General features: G+C 47.4%; 1 protein-coding gene across 5 annotated transcripts in view; it reads left to right on the top strand.

The window, feature by feature from the left end:
• The window catches only part of DOT1L (DOT1 like histone lysine methyltransferase), a 115,337-nt gene that overhangs the window by 83,685 nt on the left and 16,509 nt on the right, over positions 1-15,143 (top strand). For 4 of the 5 annotated variants that reach the window (XM_075903195.1, XM_075903197.1, XM_075903194.1 and 1 more), the window contains exons 17-23: positions 5,048-5,149; positions 6,596-6,733; positions 7,576-7,701; positions 8,562-9,046; positions 9,309-9,432; positions 10,473-10,619; positions 12,967-13,096. In XM_075903195.1, coding sequence (XP_075759310.1) covers positions 5,048-5,149; positions 6,596-6,733; positions 7,576-7,701; positions 8,562-9,046; positions 9,309-9,432; positions 10,473-10,619; positions 12,967-13,096 — 1,252 coding nt within the window. The remainder of the gene's footprint in view (positions 1-5,047; positions 5,150-6,595; positions 6,734-7,575; positions 7,702-8,561; positions 9,047-9,308; positions 9,433-10,472; positions 10,620-12,966; positions 13,097-15,143) is intronic. The other variant, XM_075903196.1, reaches the window with a different exon arrangement.

Here is a 15,143-nt window from a genome sequence, read left to right as displayed (position 1 = left end):
CTTAAAGACATGAGGTCTACCCTACAGTCCTTGGGGATTCACACGCCGGCCCCTCAGTGTCGTCAGCTGCCCTACAGACAGCAAGGGAGAACGTAGTCCCAGGTCCCCTGTGGGGATTATGTCCTCGTGCTCCCAGTGGGAGTGTGGGGGCTGCTGTCGGCCCATCCTCCGCAAGGGGTTGCCGCCGCCGCCCGAGAGGGGACAGCTCCTGTGGGGTTGGTCAAGGTCCCTCCCAGCAGCCCAAGTTCAAAATGGTAACCCTGGCTTCTGTCATTCCGGTTTTACAGTTCGAGAGTTGCGTACCAGTCTCCTATCTCGAGGACACTTACTTCCATGTGGCAATAAGACCCAGCCACAGGAGGTTTCTCCGTTTTATTGTTTCCCGATGCCACTTCCAATTTACAGTGCTCCCATTTGGCCTTTCAACAGCACCCAGGGTCTTTACAAAATGCATGGCAGTCGTAGTTTTTCCTCCGCAAAAAAGGGGTACATGTTTTTCCGTACCTAGATGACTGGCTGATACATGGTCGTTCCTATGAGCAAGTGGAGGCCCATGTTTCCCTCACAACGGCTTTCTTCATAAGGCTGAGACTTATTCTAAACGAGGAAAAGTCATTGTTGACTCCCTCCCAGCACCTCGAATTCGTAGGTGCCCTTCTGGATGCCAGGGTGGCGAGAGCACTCCTCCCCGGAGCCAGGTTTCTGTCCATAGTGGAGCTGGTTTCCGAGTTAACTTAATTCCCTATCACGACAGCCCAGGTCTGCTCGAGGCTGCTGGGACACATGGCGGCGTGTACGTATGTCGTACGCCATGCAGGCCCGGTTGGCAAGGGCATTCAACCAGGCCAGGGGTCTCTGGGACACAGTTCCAACAGTGCCACCGGAGGGGATAGCCTCCCTACAATGATGGACCTATGAGGCGGTGGTGTGCAGCGGGGTCCTGTTCACTGTACTTCCCCCCTCGCTTACACTGGTCACAGATGCTTCTGACCTGGGTTGGGGAGCGCACTTGGGGGTTTATGGTCCCCAGCAGAGCGGGCTTCCTGTCGAAGCTCTCTCGCTGCTCTGTCCTGGTCCGCCTGGACAACACGGTGGCTGTGTTTTACCTCAACAGGCAGAGGGGAGCCCGGTCGCCTCCCCTCTGCCTTGAGGCACTGTGTGTCTGGGTCCTGTGCATAGAGGACAACATAGTTTTGCAGGCAGAGAACCTGCCGGGGTGCAAAAACTTAGGGTGCTGGCTGATGCTCTGAGCAGGTCCTTCGGAGCCCACGAGTGGTCGCTCAAGGATTCGGCCCTTCATCACGTCTTCCACAGGTGGGGTTGTCCCCTAGTAGACCTGTTTGCCTCGGCACGCAACACCAAGTGCCAAAGCTACTGCTCCCTGCTGGGGCTGGGGGAACATTCCAGGGGGTTGCCATGACCATACTGTGGCCGGTGGGCATCGTTTATGCTTTCCCTCCGTTTCCCCTAATTCCCAGGGTTCTGACCAGGGTCAAGATCTTCAGGTCCACGGTCATCCTGGTAGCCCCTTGGTGGCCCAGGCAATTCTGGTTCCCTATTCTGGGGGACATGCTCACCAAGGACCCTATAACGCTCCCGCTGGTTTGGGACCTCCTGACCCAACCTTGGGACCGGGGGACCATGGTTCACCTGAATCTCAGCTCTTTCCACCTGATGGCCTGGTTTATCCGTGGCTGACCCAACCGGAAAGGGAATGTTCCCAGGAGGTTCAGATGTTGCTCCTAAGTAGTAGGAAACTGTCTACCAGGCGGTCGTACACAGCCAAGTGGTGGCGCTTCTCGTCTTGGGCGTCCAAAAGGGGAGTGCACCCGTCCTGTGCACCTGTCCTGTCCATTCTGGACTACCTCTTTGAACTTAGGTCCAGTGGCCTCTCTAACTCCTCTATCAAAGTCCATGTGGCATCACTCTTTGCCTTCCATGTTGGTTTGGCAGGAGTGTCTCTGTTTTCTGACCCTATGGTCAAAAGGTTCCTTAAGGGTTTGGATAAGTTGTATCCCTTGGTTAGACCCCCTCTCCCCGCTTGGGACCGTAACCTTGTTTTGTCTAGACTTGTGTCGCCCCCCCTTTGAGCCGCCGGCCACGTGCTCTTTGAAGCACCTCTCTATGAAAGTTGCATTCATTGTGGCCATTACGTCAGCTCGCAGGGTCTCCGATCTGAGGGCGTTAACGGTAAACCCGCCCTACCTAGTGTTTACTGACAATGTGAGGCTCCGCCCTCACCCTGCTTTTCTCCCCAAGGCGGTGTCACCGTTCCATTTGTCCCAAGAAATCTACCTCCTGGTTTTCTTTCCAAAGACCCACTCCTCCCCTAAGGAGCAAGTGCTCCATTCCCTGGATGCTAGACGTGCGCTAGCCTTTTATATTGACAGGACTAAACCTTTTCGCAAGTCCACTCAATTGTTTGTTATTGTTGCTGGCAGAATGAAAGGGCTTCCCATATCGACCCAGAGGTTGTCCAATTGGGTCGCAGAGTGTATCGGAGTGTTATGCCTTGGCCAGGAAGGTCCCGCCCCGGGTTACAGCACATTCCACCAGGGCGCAGGCATCCCCTTTAGCTTTTGGGGCGCAGGTTCCAATCACTGAAATCTGCAGGGCGGCCACGTGGTCGTCGCTCCATACTGTTACGGTGCATTACGCGCTGGCACAGCAGACTAGGGAGGACGCAGGGTTGGGCTCTGCAGTCCTCAGCTCTGTATTGTAAATGTTTGTTTTATCTGTATCACATTGCACTTTCTACAGTTTTCTGTGTTTGCTTAGTTGAATAAATTTGTTCAGATTGTTCAACTTTCGTGGACTTCTCTTTGAGTGCTCCGACTCCTCCTCCTTGGAGTGGGGTTGGCTTGGAAGTCACCTAATTCGAATGGACATGAGCAACCACTCAAAGAAGAAAAGAACAGTTACTTACCTGTAACTGTTGTTCTTCGAGATGTGTTGCTTGTGTCCATTTGATTACCCCCTTACCTCCTCTTCGTTGGAGCGTCCATCAAGAAGGAACTGAGGTGGGGGAGCGCAGGCAGAGGTACTTGCGCCCCGCCATGGCAGCGCCACTCCAAGGGGCGCCCTGCCGGCGCTAAGGGTACCGCTAGGGAAAACGCTCCGGAGGATGCGGTGCACACGGTGCGTACACCTAATTCGAATGGACATGAGCAACACATCTCGAAGAACAGCAGTTACAGGTAAGTAACAGTTCTCTTATTCCTCCACACAACTCTGCCTACACAGTTAAATTTTAATGCTCAACACTTTGGGTCTGTTATTTCTAGGCCTTTGGCAGTCTGAGAAGAATGCTGCTGGATTTTTTCCTATGATGTGACTTTTATGAAATACATAATCCAGGGTAATAGCATCAAGTCACTAGACTTTCACAGACCTGATAGATTGTTCTCCATATGGGAAGGCTGGTGCTGTGCCTTTGCTGGAAGTAACCAAATGCTGCTTGCTGCATTCACTGGGCCAGAAGCGCTTTGAACATCACTTCGTCTCAAGGTCCCTTAAGAAATGGGGGACAAAAAATCCTTCTGTTCTCAAGCTTGGTGTCAGGACAGTGAGCAGCATAAAGTTAACTCTGCCCTCTTGCACAGTGATTTCAGACTGTACGGTGGTGGTTTCTGATACCTTTTGCTACCTTAAGGAAACCAACACGTGAAACACTATTTGTAAGTCAAAAGTCTCTTCGTGGCGTGTAGAGTCACTAGTTAAAAATTGTGTAACCTGAATGCAATCTGTTCTGGCTAAATAACTGGTTCTATTGTGCATACTGGTTACAATACTGCCTCTGCCTTTGTGACTTACTACAAAAAATAAATAAAGCTGCTCAGCAAGATACTATGAAATGCACAAATGTGCCCTTAGATGGAGCTACTGTGCTGCCTTAACTCTAAATGAAATGCAAGGTATCCACAGAAGAAGTGATTTCACAGCCTCCCCTAAGCAGTGGGTTTAGTGCCATGGTGATTGTGCCATTCTCCTTTCCCAAACCCTTGGAGTAGGTGACAGAGGGGTTTTGATTGTGGATGAATGTAATATGCTGTATTTTCCCCAATGTGCAGAACATTGCTCTTTATCCAGTTGCTCCTGAGTGCAACACCCTTTCTTTTTCCCTTCTTCAGCCCTTGGCAGTGAATGCTTTGTCTCTGCAGAAAATCCACCTAGAGTTGGGATATAAATGGGAAGGAATCATAGAGTTGTGCTCCTTTTCCCCTGCCCAGTCCCTGTTTTCATATACATTTGAAATTCTTTGCTCAGTTCTTCTCCTGCCTTTTCTGAGAATAGTGAGTGTGAGACTGAAAGAGAGGTAAGATTGTAAGGGTTCCTTGTGGTAGTCGGGTGAATGTAATGTCCATGAATTGTCCTAGAAGTCAAAACAAGTGGCATGAATTCTATATGAAAAATTGAGAGAGGCTTCAGGAGGAAGTGACTTAACGTAGTCCCAATTTTCCCTGACATACTTTCATTTACTGAAATTCTTTGAAGCATGTTCTGTGAGGCGTCTGTGTTCTATTCCCAGCTCAGCCACAGACTTAGTGTGTGTCCTTGGCGAGTTATTTTATCTCCTTGTGTTTCAGTTTCTCATGAGTAAACTATGGTTGGTGCTTCCCTATCACTCAAGTGTGCTGGGAAGAGAAGTCTGAACTACTGAGAGATTATCCTGATGAATATTACAGAAAAGTCTGTAAATAAATAGCTGTGTACTTTTAAAAAATATATTTTCACCCACTGTGTTAAACTCTAGCAAACACAGAACTGCAGAATCTATGAAGCAGTCTAGTTCATTTTCTTTTCTAGTGCAGGATCATTCTTAATTGTGCAGTACAGTTTTTAATATTTCAGGTGATGGGACTTGCCGTGTTGATCTTGGAAGACCATACCACCAATAGGTCTTACTGTTAAGATAGGGTTCCTGTGTCTGTGTAGGCATCTATATATCTGAAATGCTAATTTCTGAGATGGAATTTCACACCTATATTAAAGGGGACGTATGATGTAAACTTCGCTATTCCTTTTTTGTTTTGTTTTACTTTTTCAGGAAAAGAATGCTCAGTTACTGGGGACAGCACAACAGTTATTCACCCACTGCCAGGCACAGAAAGAGGAAATCAAACGGCTTTTTCAACAGAAACTTGATGAGGTATGGGTTAGCCTGGTGCAAATGGACTGACAGTGAATGTTTGCAGAGAAATATCCATGCTAGGAAGTAATAATCCAGTGTAATTGAAGTGTTTCTCTGCCTTTGACATCTTGGCTCTTACCTGCTGGTGGCTGGACAGCGGAGTGTATTTCCTTCTCTTGTCCTGTCCATCACTGTGGCTTAAGTGGTGGCTTAACAGTCCCACCACCAGGCCTTGATCCCAGGAGGTGTGTTAGTCCTGGGCTGAATTCCATTCGGTAACAAAAGATCCCCCAGAAAACACTTCTTTTCCCTAGTTGAGCAGACTTGCTAAGTCTGCCCAATCATTCTCCAAAATCTTCACACGTGCACGTTGGTGATCTGCAGATTTAGTGTTGGTGTTATCACTGTACCATTTTATTTGTGGATTTAAGACCCCAGCCACTTCTGCTTATGAAGTGGGAGAACAGAACACACTTGGAATCGAACCAGGGATTTCATTCATCTGCACAACAAACCTCAACAAGATGCTGTGCTGTTCTGATAAATAACAATGGTGGGATGAATCAGTAGCTGCCCATCTGGACAAGTATCAGAGGCGTAGCCGTGTTAGTCTGCATCTGCAAAAGCAACAAAGAGTCCTGTAGCGCCTTATAGACTAACAGATGTATTGGAGCATAAGCTTTTGTGGGCACAGACCCACTTTGTCAGATGCATGTAGTGGAAATTTCCAGAGGCAGGTATAAATATGCAGGCAAGAATCAGGCTAGAGATAAGGAGGTTAATTCAGTCAGGGAGGAGGAGACCCACTTCTGGCAGCTGATCTGGAGGTGTGAACACCAAGAGAGGAGACAGTGTTTTAGTAACTGGCTAGCCATACACAGTCTTTGTTTAATCCTGAGCTGATGGTGTCAAATTTGCAGATGAACTGCAGCTCAGAAGTTTCTCTCTGAAGTCTGGTCCTGAAAGATAGCCATCTTGCAGCAAAAAAAAAAAAAAAAAAAAGTTTTAATCAGCTAATGGACTAATGAATGGAATTTCCATCAGCTTTTAAGGTGGCTCCACTAGCTCCTGCTCCCTCCCCCCTTGCTGCCTCTCTCTGATAGAGACAGCAAGGGGTGGGGGGGAAAGAGCGACTAGTCACTTGGTCATATGATCCGACTAGAGGGTCAGTCCCTGGGTTGTATTCCCAGCTTTGCTAGTGACTTGTTTGTGACTGCACAAGACATCTCACCTTTCTGCCTCCGCTCCCATCCATAATGTGGGAATGATGATGGTGATAAATTGCTGCTCAGAAATGTTAGGGAGTTTTTAACAGGACTGTGAAAGTGGGGTGAGTTCTTGAATGATGGGCAACATAGAACTGTGAAATAGTGTGTGTGTGTGTGTGTGTGTGTGTGTGTGTGTGTAGTGTCTGGAATTGGAATACTGAGTCACACTTTAATCTAACCCTTTCTCATCCTGTAGTTGGGAGTTAAGGCTCTGACGTATAATGACCTGATTCAGGCTCAGAAGGAGATTTCTGCTCACAACCAGCAGCTGAAGGAACAGACAAAGCAGCTGGAGAAAGATAACAGTGAACTCAGGAATCAGAGCTTGCAGCTGGTGCGTACTGTGCTTCCATCTGACTAGCAATGTGTGAGCCAAATGATGGTCGTTATATATAGATGGCAGGACTTGAACTGGTGTTTTCTTTTTGTATCTTAATGAGTACAAAAATGGAACGGAAATCTTAGTTCCTCTAGAGCCTAGAAGAATGTTATACATGCAGAGAATGCTGTGTTGGTGATGGGAAGAGCTGATGTGTCCAGTTCTTGTGCTCACTGTTTGGTTCCTACACTGCCTGTGGCTTTCCTTTAGCCCTAAACTTTTTGGCTTCAGAGAACAGTTGCATTCTTTTTTCTCTTAATTCTGAATCAAATGCATTTCAAAAGAAGGAATCTTGATCCAAAGGGTGGGGTGGGTGTGCCATTCTCATGGAAGTTTTCATTTAAATCCAGAAATATTCTGATGTGATTTGATTTGGGTGCCCGCAACTTTATCCACGGTACATGGCTGGGCAGACATACTCTGCACATACGGGATAGCAGTTCACAGTTGGGGTCATAGAACACTGTGGCGAGGAAGTTTGCCCGGGGCTCACTTGCTGTTGCTATCATTTTATATCTCTACCACTCTCAGCAGCTCACGCAGTTAATGTTGGGATGGGAGAAGCTGAATGCAGAAGCATCTAGGGATGTTGAGTAACACACCTTACAGAGCCTATAGGACCCACTTCCAGCTGCATCAATTGGGATTGGAAACCAATTTTTCTGGGGTTTAGTTTTCAGTATGATAGACGTTGCCTTCCAAATGTCAGTGGGGAGGAGGGTGGGAGTCTGCCGTGCCCCATTAATCATTTGGAATTTTGAATTATATTTCTGACCAAGCCTTTAATACTCTTGCAGCTTAAAGCACGATGCGAAGAACTGAAGCTGGATTGGTCAACACTGTCCCTGGAGAGCTTACTGAAGGAAAAGCAGGCACTGAAAAATCAGATTTCCGAGAAACAAAAGCACTGTTTGGAATTGCAGGTAGAACCAGGAGCAAATTTAGTGCCACCCGCTCCAAGTTGCATTCAGCTTGTTTTCCAGTTAGGGCACGTGATGATGATGATGTTTTTTGCATAATATGATATTGGAACATACATCTGGCTGCTGCTATGGTAGCGTAATGGCAAAATGATTAGCAGGGGTTAATACAACTAGGAAGATCAAAGCTTCAGATAACTTTTCAGGTGTATAAAGGGCAAGTAATGGAAATTTGCTTGGCTTCCAGTATTGCTCTGAGCTTTTGAACCCGAGCATTGGTTTATCAGCTGTTCTCTGTTTCCTTAAAATGCGTTGTCTGGTGAAAAGAAAGGTCCAACTGGTTTTATTCTGTTTAGTTCTGTTGCACCCATATTGTATCTCCTGTGTTTCATGTCACACTTCTCTTCCCATAGAAATATCTTGCCAAGAGGACCTTTCTTTTCACCTGGGGTTGGTTCTCTTGGCTTCTCATAGGAAGTTGTAACCCAGTCCAAATGTTGTACCTTGGTTGTACCTTTTTTGTATGTGGTATCTCCCTCCCGCCCCCCATCTTCCTATATTGTTAAATTGGGCTGTATTTTGATTTAAATCTGACTTTTTACGCTCTTTATTGGAAATTTTCTCACATGCGCGAGATGTTCACTACTTTTGTGTGAACATTTCTTTTTTCTACCTCTGTCTTTTGTTTCACAAATCCAGAGCGTGTATTGAAATTTTGTTTTTTAAATCCTAGATTATTTGCTTTGAGTTATCATCCAAAAAAAGGAACACTTTTTCTGAGAAGCATCTGGAAGGGAAAACTCCAAAATGTGGTATAATTTGTAGGTCTAGTCTTTAATCCTTGTCCTCCTCTTCATTTAAAGATCAGCATTGTGGAGCTTGAGAAAAGTCAAAGGCAGCAGGAGCTCATGCAGCTGAAATCGTATATGCCGCCCGATGAATCTCTGTCGGTACAACTACGCAATAAAAATCGTTTAGGCCGTGAGACTGAGGCTGATCACGGCAGATTCCAACTTGAGCTTGAGTGCTCTAAATTTCCTATGCCTCACATCAATGGCATGAGCCCTGAACTGTCCATGAATGGCCATGCTACTCCCTATGAAATCCATAATGCTCTTAGCAGGCCCTCTTCTAAGCAGAATACCCCTCAATACATGACCTCTCACCTGGACCAAGAAATAATCCCTTGCACCCCAAACCACAGCAGCAGACAGAAGGTGGACAAGACAGCAAGCTTGTCCTTACCTGATTACACCAGGTTTTCCCCAGCTAAGATAGTCCTAAGGAGACACTTGAATCAGGACCATGCAGTCAATGGAAAAGCAACAACTAATGAGATACATCAGAGGTGAGAGTGGTCAGTTCCTGTGTTGGGAAATGAGGTGCGGTAATGCTTGTCGTGTTGCTGGTAATATCTACAGACAATAGAAGTAGAATCTCCGTTTAGATTCTAGTGTGGTAAAGCTTTGTGGCATAGCCCTTAGCTAGTATATTCAACAAGGGCAGTTGATCAGGTAAGCAAGGCAGTAATGCCTTGAGTTTGAAACAGGAATTAATTTTGGAAAAGAGCAATAGAAAGCAAAAGCTAATTCTGTGCATCTTTGTTCCAGAGCTGACCATGTAAAAGAGAATGGCCTTACATATCCAAGCCCTGGAATTTCAAATGGCATAAAGCTGAGTCCTCAGGAAACTCGGCCCTCTTCCCCAGCGGCCTTACCGATTGCAGGAGAGAAGGTAAGGGATGGACTGGCTGCTCTACACAGAGCTGGCAACAGACATGTTGCTTCTCATGGAGCCAAACCATAAAAGCACTAAGCTAGAGGTTGTGAATTTTGCTCCTTACTGGTAGCCATAGGAAAGGTCAATTGAGCATTGGGTGTGATGTCCAAGATGTCAAAAGAAGAAACTGGAGAATAGAGAGACTCTGGTCACAAGCTAGGTTGGCAGTGACCAAAAGCTGTAATGCTACCTGATGCTGTCTCAGTGAACTCAATAAAGTGAGTAGGTGGTGTTACTCGAGTTCTGAGTGAGCACTTGTCTACATGACCAGTCCCCCCTCCCATCACTTGGGCATTGGTCCCATGGAGAGGCTCAGGAGAGAATGTACCACTGTGTGTGAACTGTCCTCTCCCATGTAGCAGCACCCATTCCGGAGTCAAGTTGATGCACACCACCCGGTGGTAGTGCTAGGAAATTTGTCATGCTGCTGCCTGCTCTGTATCTATTCCGTGGACAGAGAGTTTCTGTCTACAGTTCTGTTCGACAGGCACCTTTCTTTCTCACAAGTGCAGGCTTATATTTCTCATGTAGGCACGTTTTAAGGAATAAGAGGCTGTGACTCCCCACATCTTCGCAGATATTTGGGGAAACAAGCTTTTGAAAAATTCCCCCCTCACCCCCAGCTCCGCCCTGCCCTTTGAGGCCCACATTCGAGCCTCCATCCTCTGGCCCAAGGTGATCTACTCCAGATTCCTTTGGACACTGGCACTCCTCTGTGGTTGCGGTGGGTTGTCATTGGCTGAATTGAAAGGCTGTCTTTGTAATGCACCCGACCTTCCCAGACACCCATTTCTTGGATGTAACATGCAGCCTGATGGGAACAAATGAAGCAGGATAGTATATGGGGGAAACGTACACGGTGTACTTTATATCAAGATGTATTCTAAGATCTATTTCTTAGCGTATGCTAAGAGATCGCATGGCTTGGTCGTGGTCGGGGAAACTTTTACTAGTAACAAGCCCCCATTTGAAACAGGCTGCTTGTGTGTTTGCAGGTTTTGCGAGAGAGGACTTCTGCAAGTAATGGAGAAACTATCACCAGCCTACCTATCAGTATTCCTCTCAGCACGGTGCAGCCCAATAAACTCCCTGTTAGTATCCCTCTGGCCAGCGTAGTCCTACCTAGCCGTGTTGAGAAGGTGGTGAGTAAGGGATTGTCAACACTTTCCATCCCTAACTGAAAACCAAACTGGGCAATAATCGCATACGGTGCACCAGAGTCCTGGCCAGGATGTTGAGCTAGATTACTTATCATTGATACTTTTGGAGTGACTGCAGATGCTGGCTCTACCTTGACCTTGGACCTAGTGTTTGTTAGGTCAGCATGTGCCCTGGACAGGGGGAGAGAGGATGTCCCTGTCCCGAACAGCTTGTGTTCTGAATTTGTGGCATGCTGGAGAGGCAGACATAGCCTCATGGGTAGGGCATGGAACTGTGAGTTAAGAATCCCAACTGCTCATTTCAGCTCAGCTGCGACTTCCTAGGTTGTGTTTGTGCCGTGCTGTGAAATGGGCACATGCCAAGCACGAGCTGTTGCAGTGGGGTTGACTTTTCAGGTTTTACACCTGAAAGTGTTTTGGGACCCGTATTTATTTTCTGTGCTGGGGTGTATTTCCAGGGGGAAGAGCATGAAAAGGACAGTGAAGGAGGGCGGATCAGATGAGCAAGAAGTGTTTACTCCCTTCCTGGGGGGAACATGGGTTTGGAATCTGTCTGGATGGTAGTGTGGCAGGGTTGGGGGGCAAAAGGAGGGTTAATGGCTCCCCTCTCAGCCCACTGAACCATCTCACGCTGGCTGGATGTTTTCCAGATTGTGACCCCGTCGTGGTGTTTGAGTCCTGTCCAGCAGTTCACCAGTACATCTTTGTGCAGCAGCATGCAGTTGGGCATACACGTCCCCCCAAAGCCCATTGTCCCACAGATCCACAGGCAGCTGCAGTTGGAGGGCATTGTAGTTGGTCTCCCTTGTCCCCTCTCCCAGCGAAAGGCCTTGCAGTTGTTGGAGAACTCCGTCATCTTCATTCCAGGTGGAGACTTCTCTTAACATGGAAGGAAGTGGTAGTGAGTTACACTGCTGCCCTGGGGAATTAGGGCTTTCTTTGGCACACAGCGTTGGCTGATAACTGGTTTGGCAGAGGGAGCACTTGATTCTGAAGTCTGTGAGCGCCTACAGCATGTGAATCTTTCTGTGCGCACTTGTGTGTGTACGTGTAGTGGGGCAGCGCAGGGTAGCTCTATGGAAGTCAGCAGGCCTGTGCTGACTTACAGCTGGTGGGAGTGTGGCTCTGGCTAGGGTTCCTGATGGTTTATTGCTTAGGGAGGTATCTTGAGAACAGAAATACTTGAATAGCACCATGCCTTCAATCTGAGTGCACGCCTCACTGTGTGTGAACTGAGGGTACGCTGCAGCCCTTTACTCCTTTCCAGTCTGCACTGTAGCTGTGGATTGAAGGACCTGAGTTGAAGGCAGAGGAGCCCTCTTTGATGTGTTTATATAGCACTGCCACAATGGGATCCTGATCCGTGACTGGGACTCCTGGATGCTAAGTCAATGTAGATAATAAAAGTCGTTGATGAGATGGAACTGTCCCGTAACCAGGCTAGCCCTTGCATAGGCCAAACTCTGACCTAGTGGTGGCAATGTGCTTAGGCTATGTCTAGGCAGTCCCTATTACAGATAATGTAGCTGCGGTGGGTTGGCCCCCTATTCCAAACAAACCTGTGCCTTGCTTATAGCTGCAGACGTAGATGAGACCGAAGGGTACATCGTTTTCCGTCTTTTTGAGTTTCCCCCTTTCTTCCTCCAAGGAGAGGAATCGCTTTCAGTCCCTTTCCACTCTTTGGGTTGTCAGCAAAGGCTTATCCTGGGAACTCTACTGCCACCTGTGTAAAAGAAACACTTCCTTATGCTCTTGGTTGTGACATGGTATGTGAGCCCAACAGTTCTAGAAACAAACTACAGCCCAGTAGCAGGAGGTCACCAAGGCTCTTGGGATTACTTGAGAACTCTGTTTGTGCACCAGTACATTGCTGGTGACCTGTGGTCAGCCAGTTGGTGATTATTATTCCAGGTGGGAAAGAGGAATATTCCCTGGGCATGGACAATGGCAGCTTGAGGAGACACTCAATGAGGCTCCTGAGATCCCATCGTGCAGTCCATGGTCTGGTTCTCGTGCTAGTGCAGACGGTGTGGTCTGCTGAGAGCCCGTGTCTCTGCATGCAGTGGTGCATTATAGTGACATGCCCTCCCTGCAGGCCGCATCAAACGAGAAGTAGCAAGTTGCCAATGCAGCCCTTGGCTTGGTGATGTTTGGGCAGCCTGGAATTAAACTGTAATTTTCTGAAAATATACAAAGCCCAGAAGGTTTAGGCAATCCAGAGCGATCGAAAGCGATGGAATGCACTAATGCCTGTGAGTTCTGTTCAATGAACAGCTATTGAATAAACTCTCTGGATTGAAATGCCCGTGTTTTTTTTCGCTTCCTCCAGAGAAGCACACCTAGTCCAGTTCATCAGAATCGAGACTCGTTGTCAACACTTGAAAAACAGTTTGGTGCTAGTTCTCATAATGGTGTGAGCAATGCTGCTGGAAACAAGCCACTGGCTTTGGCTACCTCAGGTAATGAATTTCCCCTCTGAAGAACCTCCTTTTATTACGTGTGCTTGAGCATTTGGGCACTGGGAGTCTATGGCCCCTGGTGTTTCAGAGCTGGATGTATGGTGCAGTTTTGTATGGAGAGGCTCGATGTTTCTGGGTTAAGGAGGAGAACCTAGATTGGGGGTGAAATCAGGCTGAAAAAGCATGAAAGGAAGGGTGATTAAGTGGCAGAAACGTGTGTGGCACTTCTGACAAAAGACTCACAAACCACGATGGGCAGTTGGTTCTTGTAGAACAGCGTTTCTCAACCGTTTTTTTTATAAAGTGCCCCTGTTTCAAAAAAAAAGCAAAAAAAAAGCAAGTACCTCCCCTTTAAAAAAAAAATACCCTTAGTACCTACAGTTTTCAGACACAATTTTTTTTCTACCATTTCAACACATTTGTTTAAACAACGTAATCGTGGCTGGGCAGGCGATGACATTTTTTAGTGTAAAAAGTACAAAAATAGTGAAGTGCTGTAAAACTTAAAACAAAAATTCAGTTTTCTCCGAATGTCAGTTGTGTTGACGGACCCCCCAGACTTCTCTCGAGTACCCTAAGGGTACTTGGACCACTGGTTGAGAAACACTATTGTAGATCAGTCTTGAACTCCTAGCCTGGGAAGTCCCCCTTAGGCTCTCTTCTAGTATCTGTATCGATTGACTTCACCTTCCTGCCACCGCGTGTCTGTTTGGGGCCCCGCTTAGCCTCCTGGTTCTTCTAGCTGCAGCTGCCATGTGGAACGCTGGCAGAATATTGCCTCCAGTTCTTTCTCTCATCAGCACAAATGAAGGATGAACAAAGGGTCTCCCCAGCCTTGGGGACATCCTACCTTCTGCTGCACCACTACTGGATCCTGTTGCTCCCCAGTGGTTGGTGCACTGTGCCAGGGTTCCCTTGGAGTAAGAGAAATGAGCTGGGCCTTTTACTATAGTCTGGAAAGGCAGCTGTTGACTTCCTGACTGCCATTCTCAACACTGGGAGCTTCACAAGGGGCAGGAGCCGTTTCCCCACAAACACCCAGAGACCTTTTATTCAGGCTTCTTAGACCAGTGAGTGCCTTTCAGCATAGCCTGCAGGAAGCTCTCTTCCACAGCTGTAGCCTCATCCGACTTGCATGGTCATTGTTCCTCTGGGTACCACACCCTCAGGGCCTTTGAGGGGATGAATGCTTTTTCAGCAGAGCAGGACTGAAGGTGGCTCCTTCTGAAGCCACTAGACACTCCTTGCTTAGCCAAAAGGGTGCTGCAGGGTAACACCGGGTTCCTGCGTCCCAACTATTCCAAGACAGAAGGCCCGAACTATAGTCTAATTCCATGCATGATGCATCACTGCTGATACTAATGAGCTTAATTACTCCCCTTTTCCTCAACTCCCACATGGGTTCCTTCCCTCCCCTGACTTACTGAAGATCCACCACTGTGTTCTCCCTCTTCCTTTTGGTTTGAGGTGGTGGTGGGGTGGGTGTGTGTGTGGAGGGGGGGAGGGGCCGCTAGGTTTGCAGGTGATCAGGTCTGTTTGAAAGGAACCTGGCCGACTCTTGCTGTGTGGCGCACAGGTTTGTGGGTTCTAATCCAAGGTGAACTATTTTTCCTGAGAAGGCACTTGAGGAATGACAGAAAATGGGCTAAAAGCAGGACACTTGCATGTTACGTAAGAAGGTCCCATATTCTGTAAAAGGGAGCAGAGTGAACTGACAGATGTAAGTTAGTTCACCAACCCATCCAGTGGTGTTCTTGGCTTCACTGTATGAAGAGCAGCCTTGCAGAGCTCAGCGCAGTTACTGCTTTTGCCGGGGTTGCCAATTTCTTAATGCAGAGAGGAATAGTTGTACGCAGACATATCCCAGAAATGTGATAGAGATGTAGCCGTGTTAGTCTGGTGTAGCTGAAACAAAATACAGGACTATGTAGCACTTTAAAGACTAACAAGATGGTTTATTAGATGATGAGCTTTCGTGGGCCAGACCCACTTCCTCAGATCAAATAATGGAAGAAAATAGTCACAACCATATATCCCAGAAATGTAA

The sequence above is a fragment of the Pelodiscus sinensis genome, chromosome 19 (genome assembly GCF_049634645.1).
Source record: "Pelodiscus sinensis isolate JC-2024 chromosome 19, ASM4963464v1, whole genome shotgun sequence".
In the NCBI taxonomy this organism is placed as follows: Eukaryota; Metazoa; Chordata; order Testudines; family Trionychidae; genus Pelodiscus; species Pelodiscus sinensis.
Note: the sequence above shows the minus strand (reverse complement) of the source record. Positions and strands in the feature narration are given on the sequence as shown.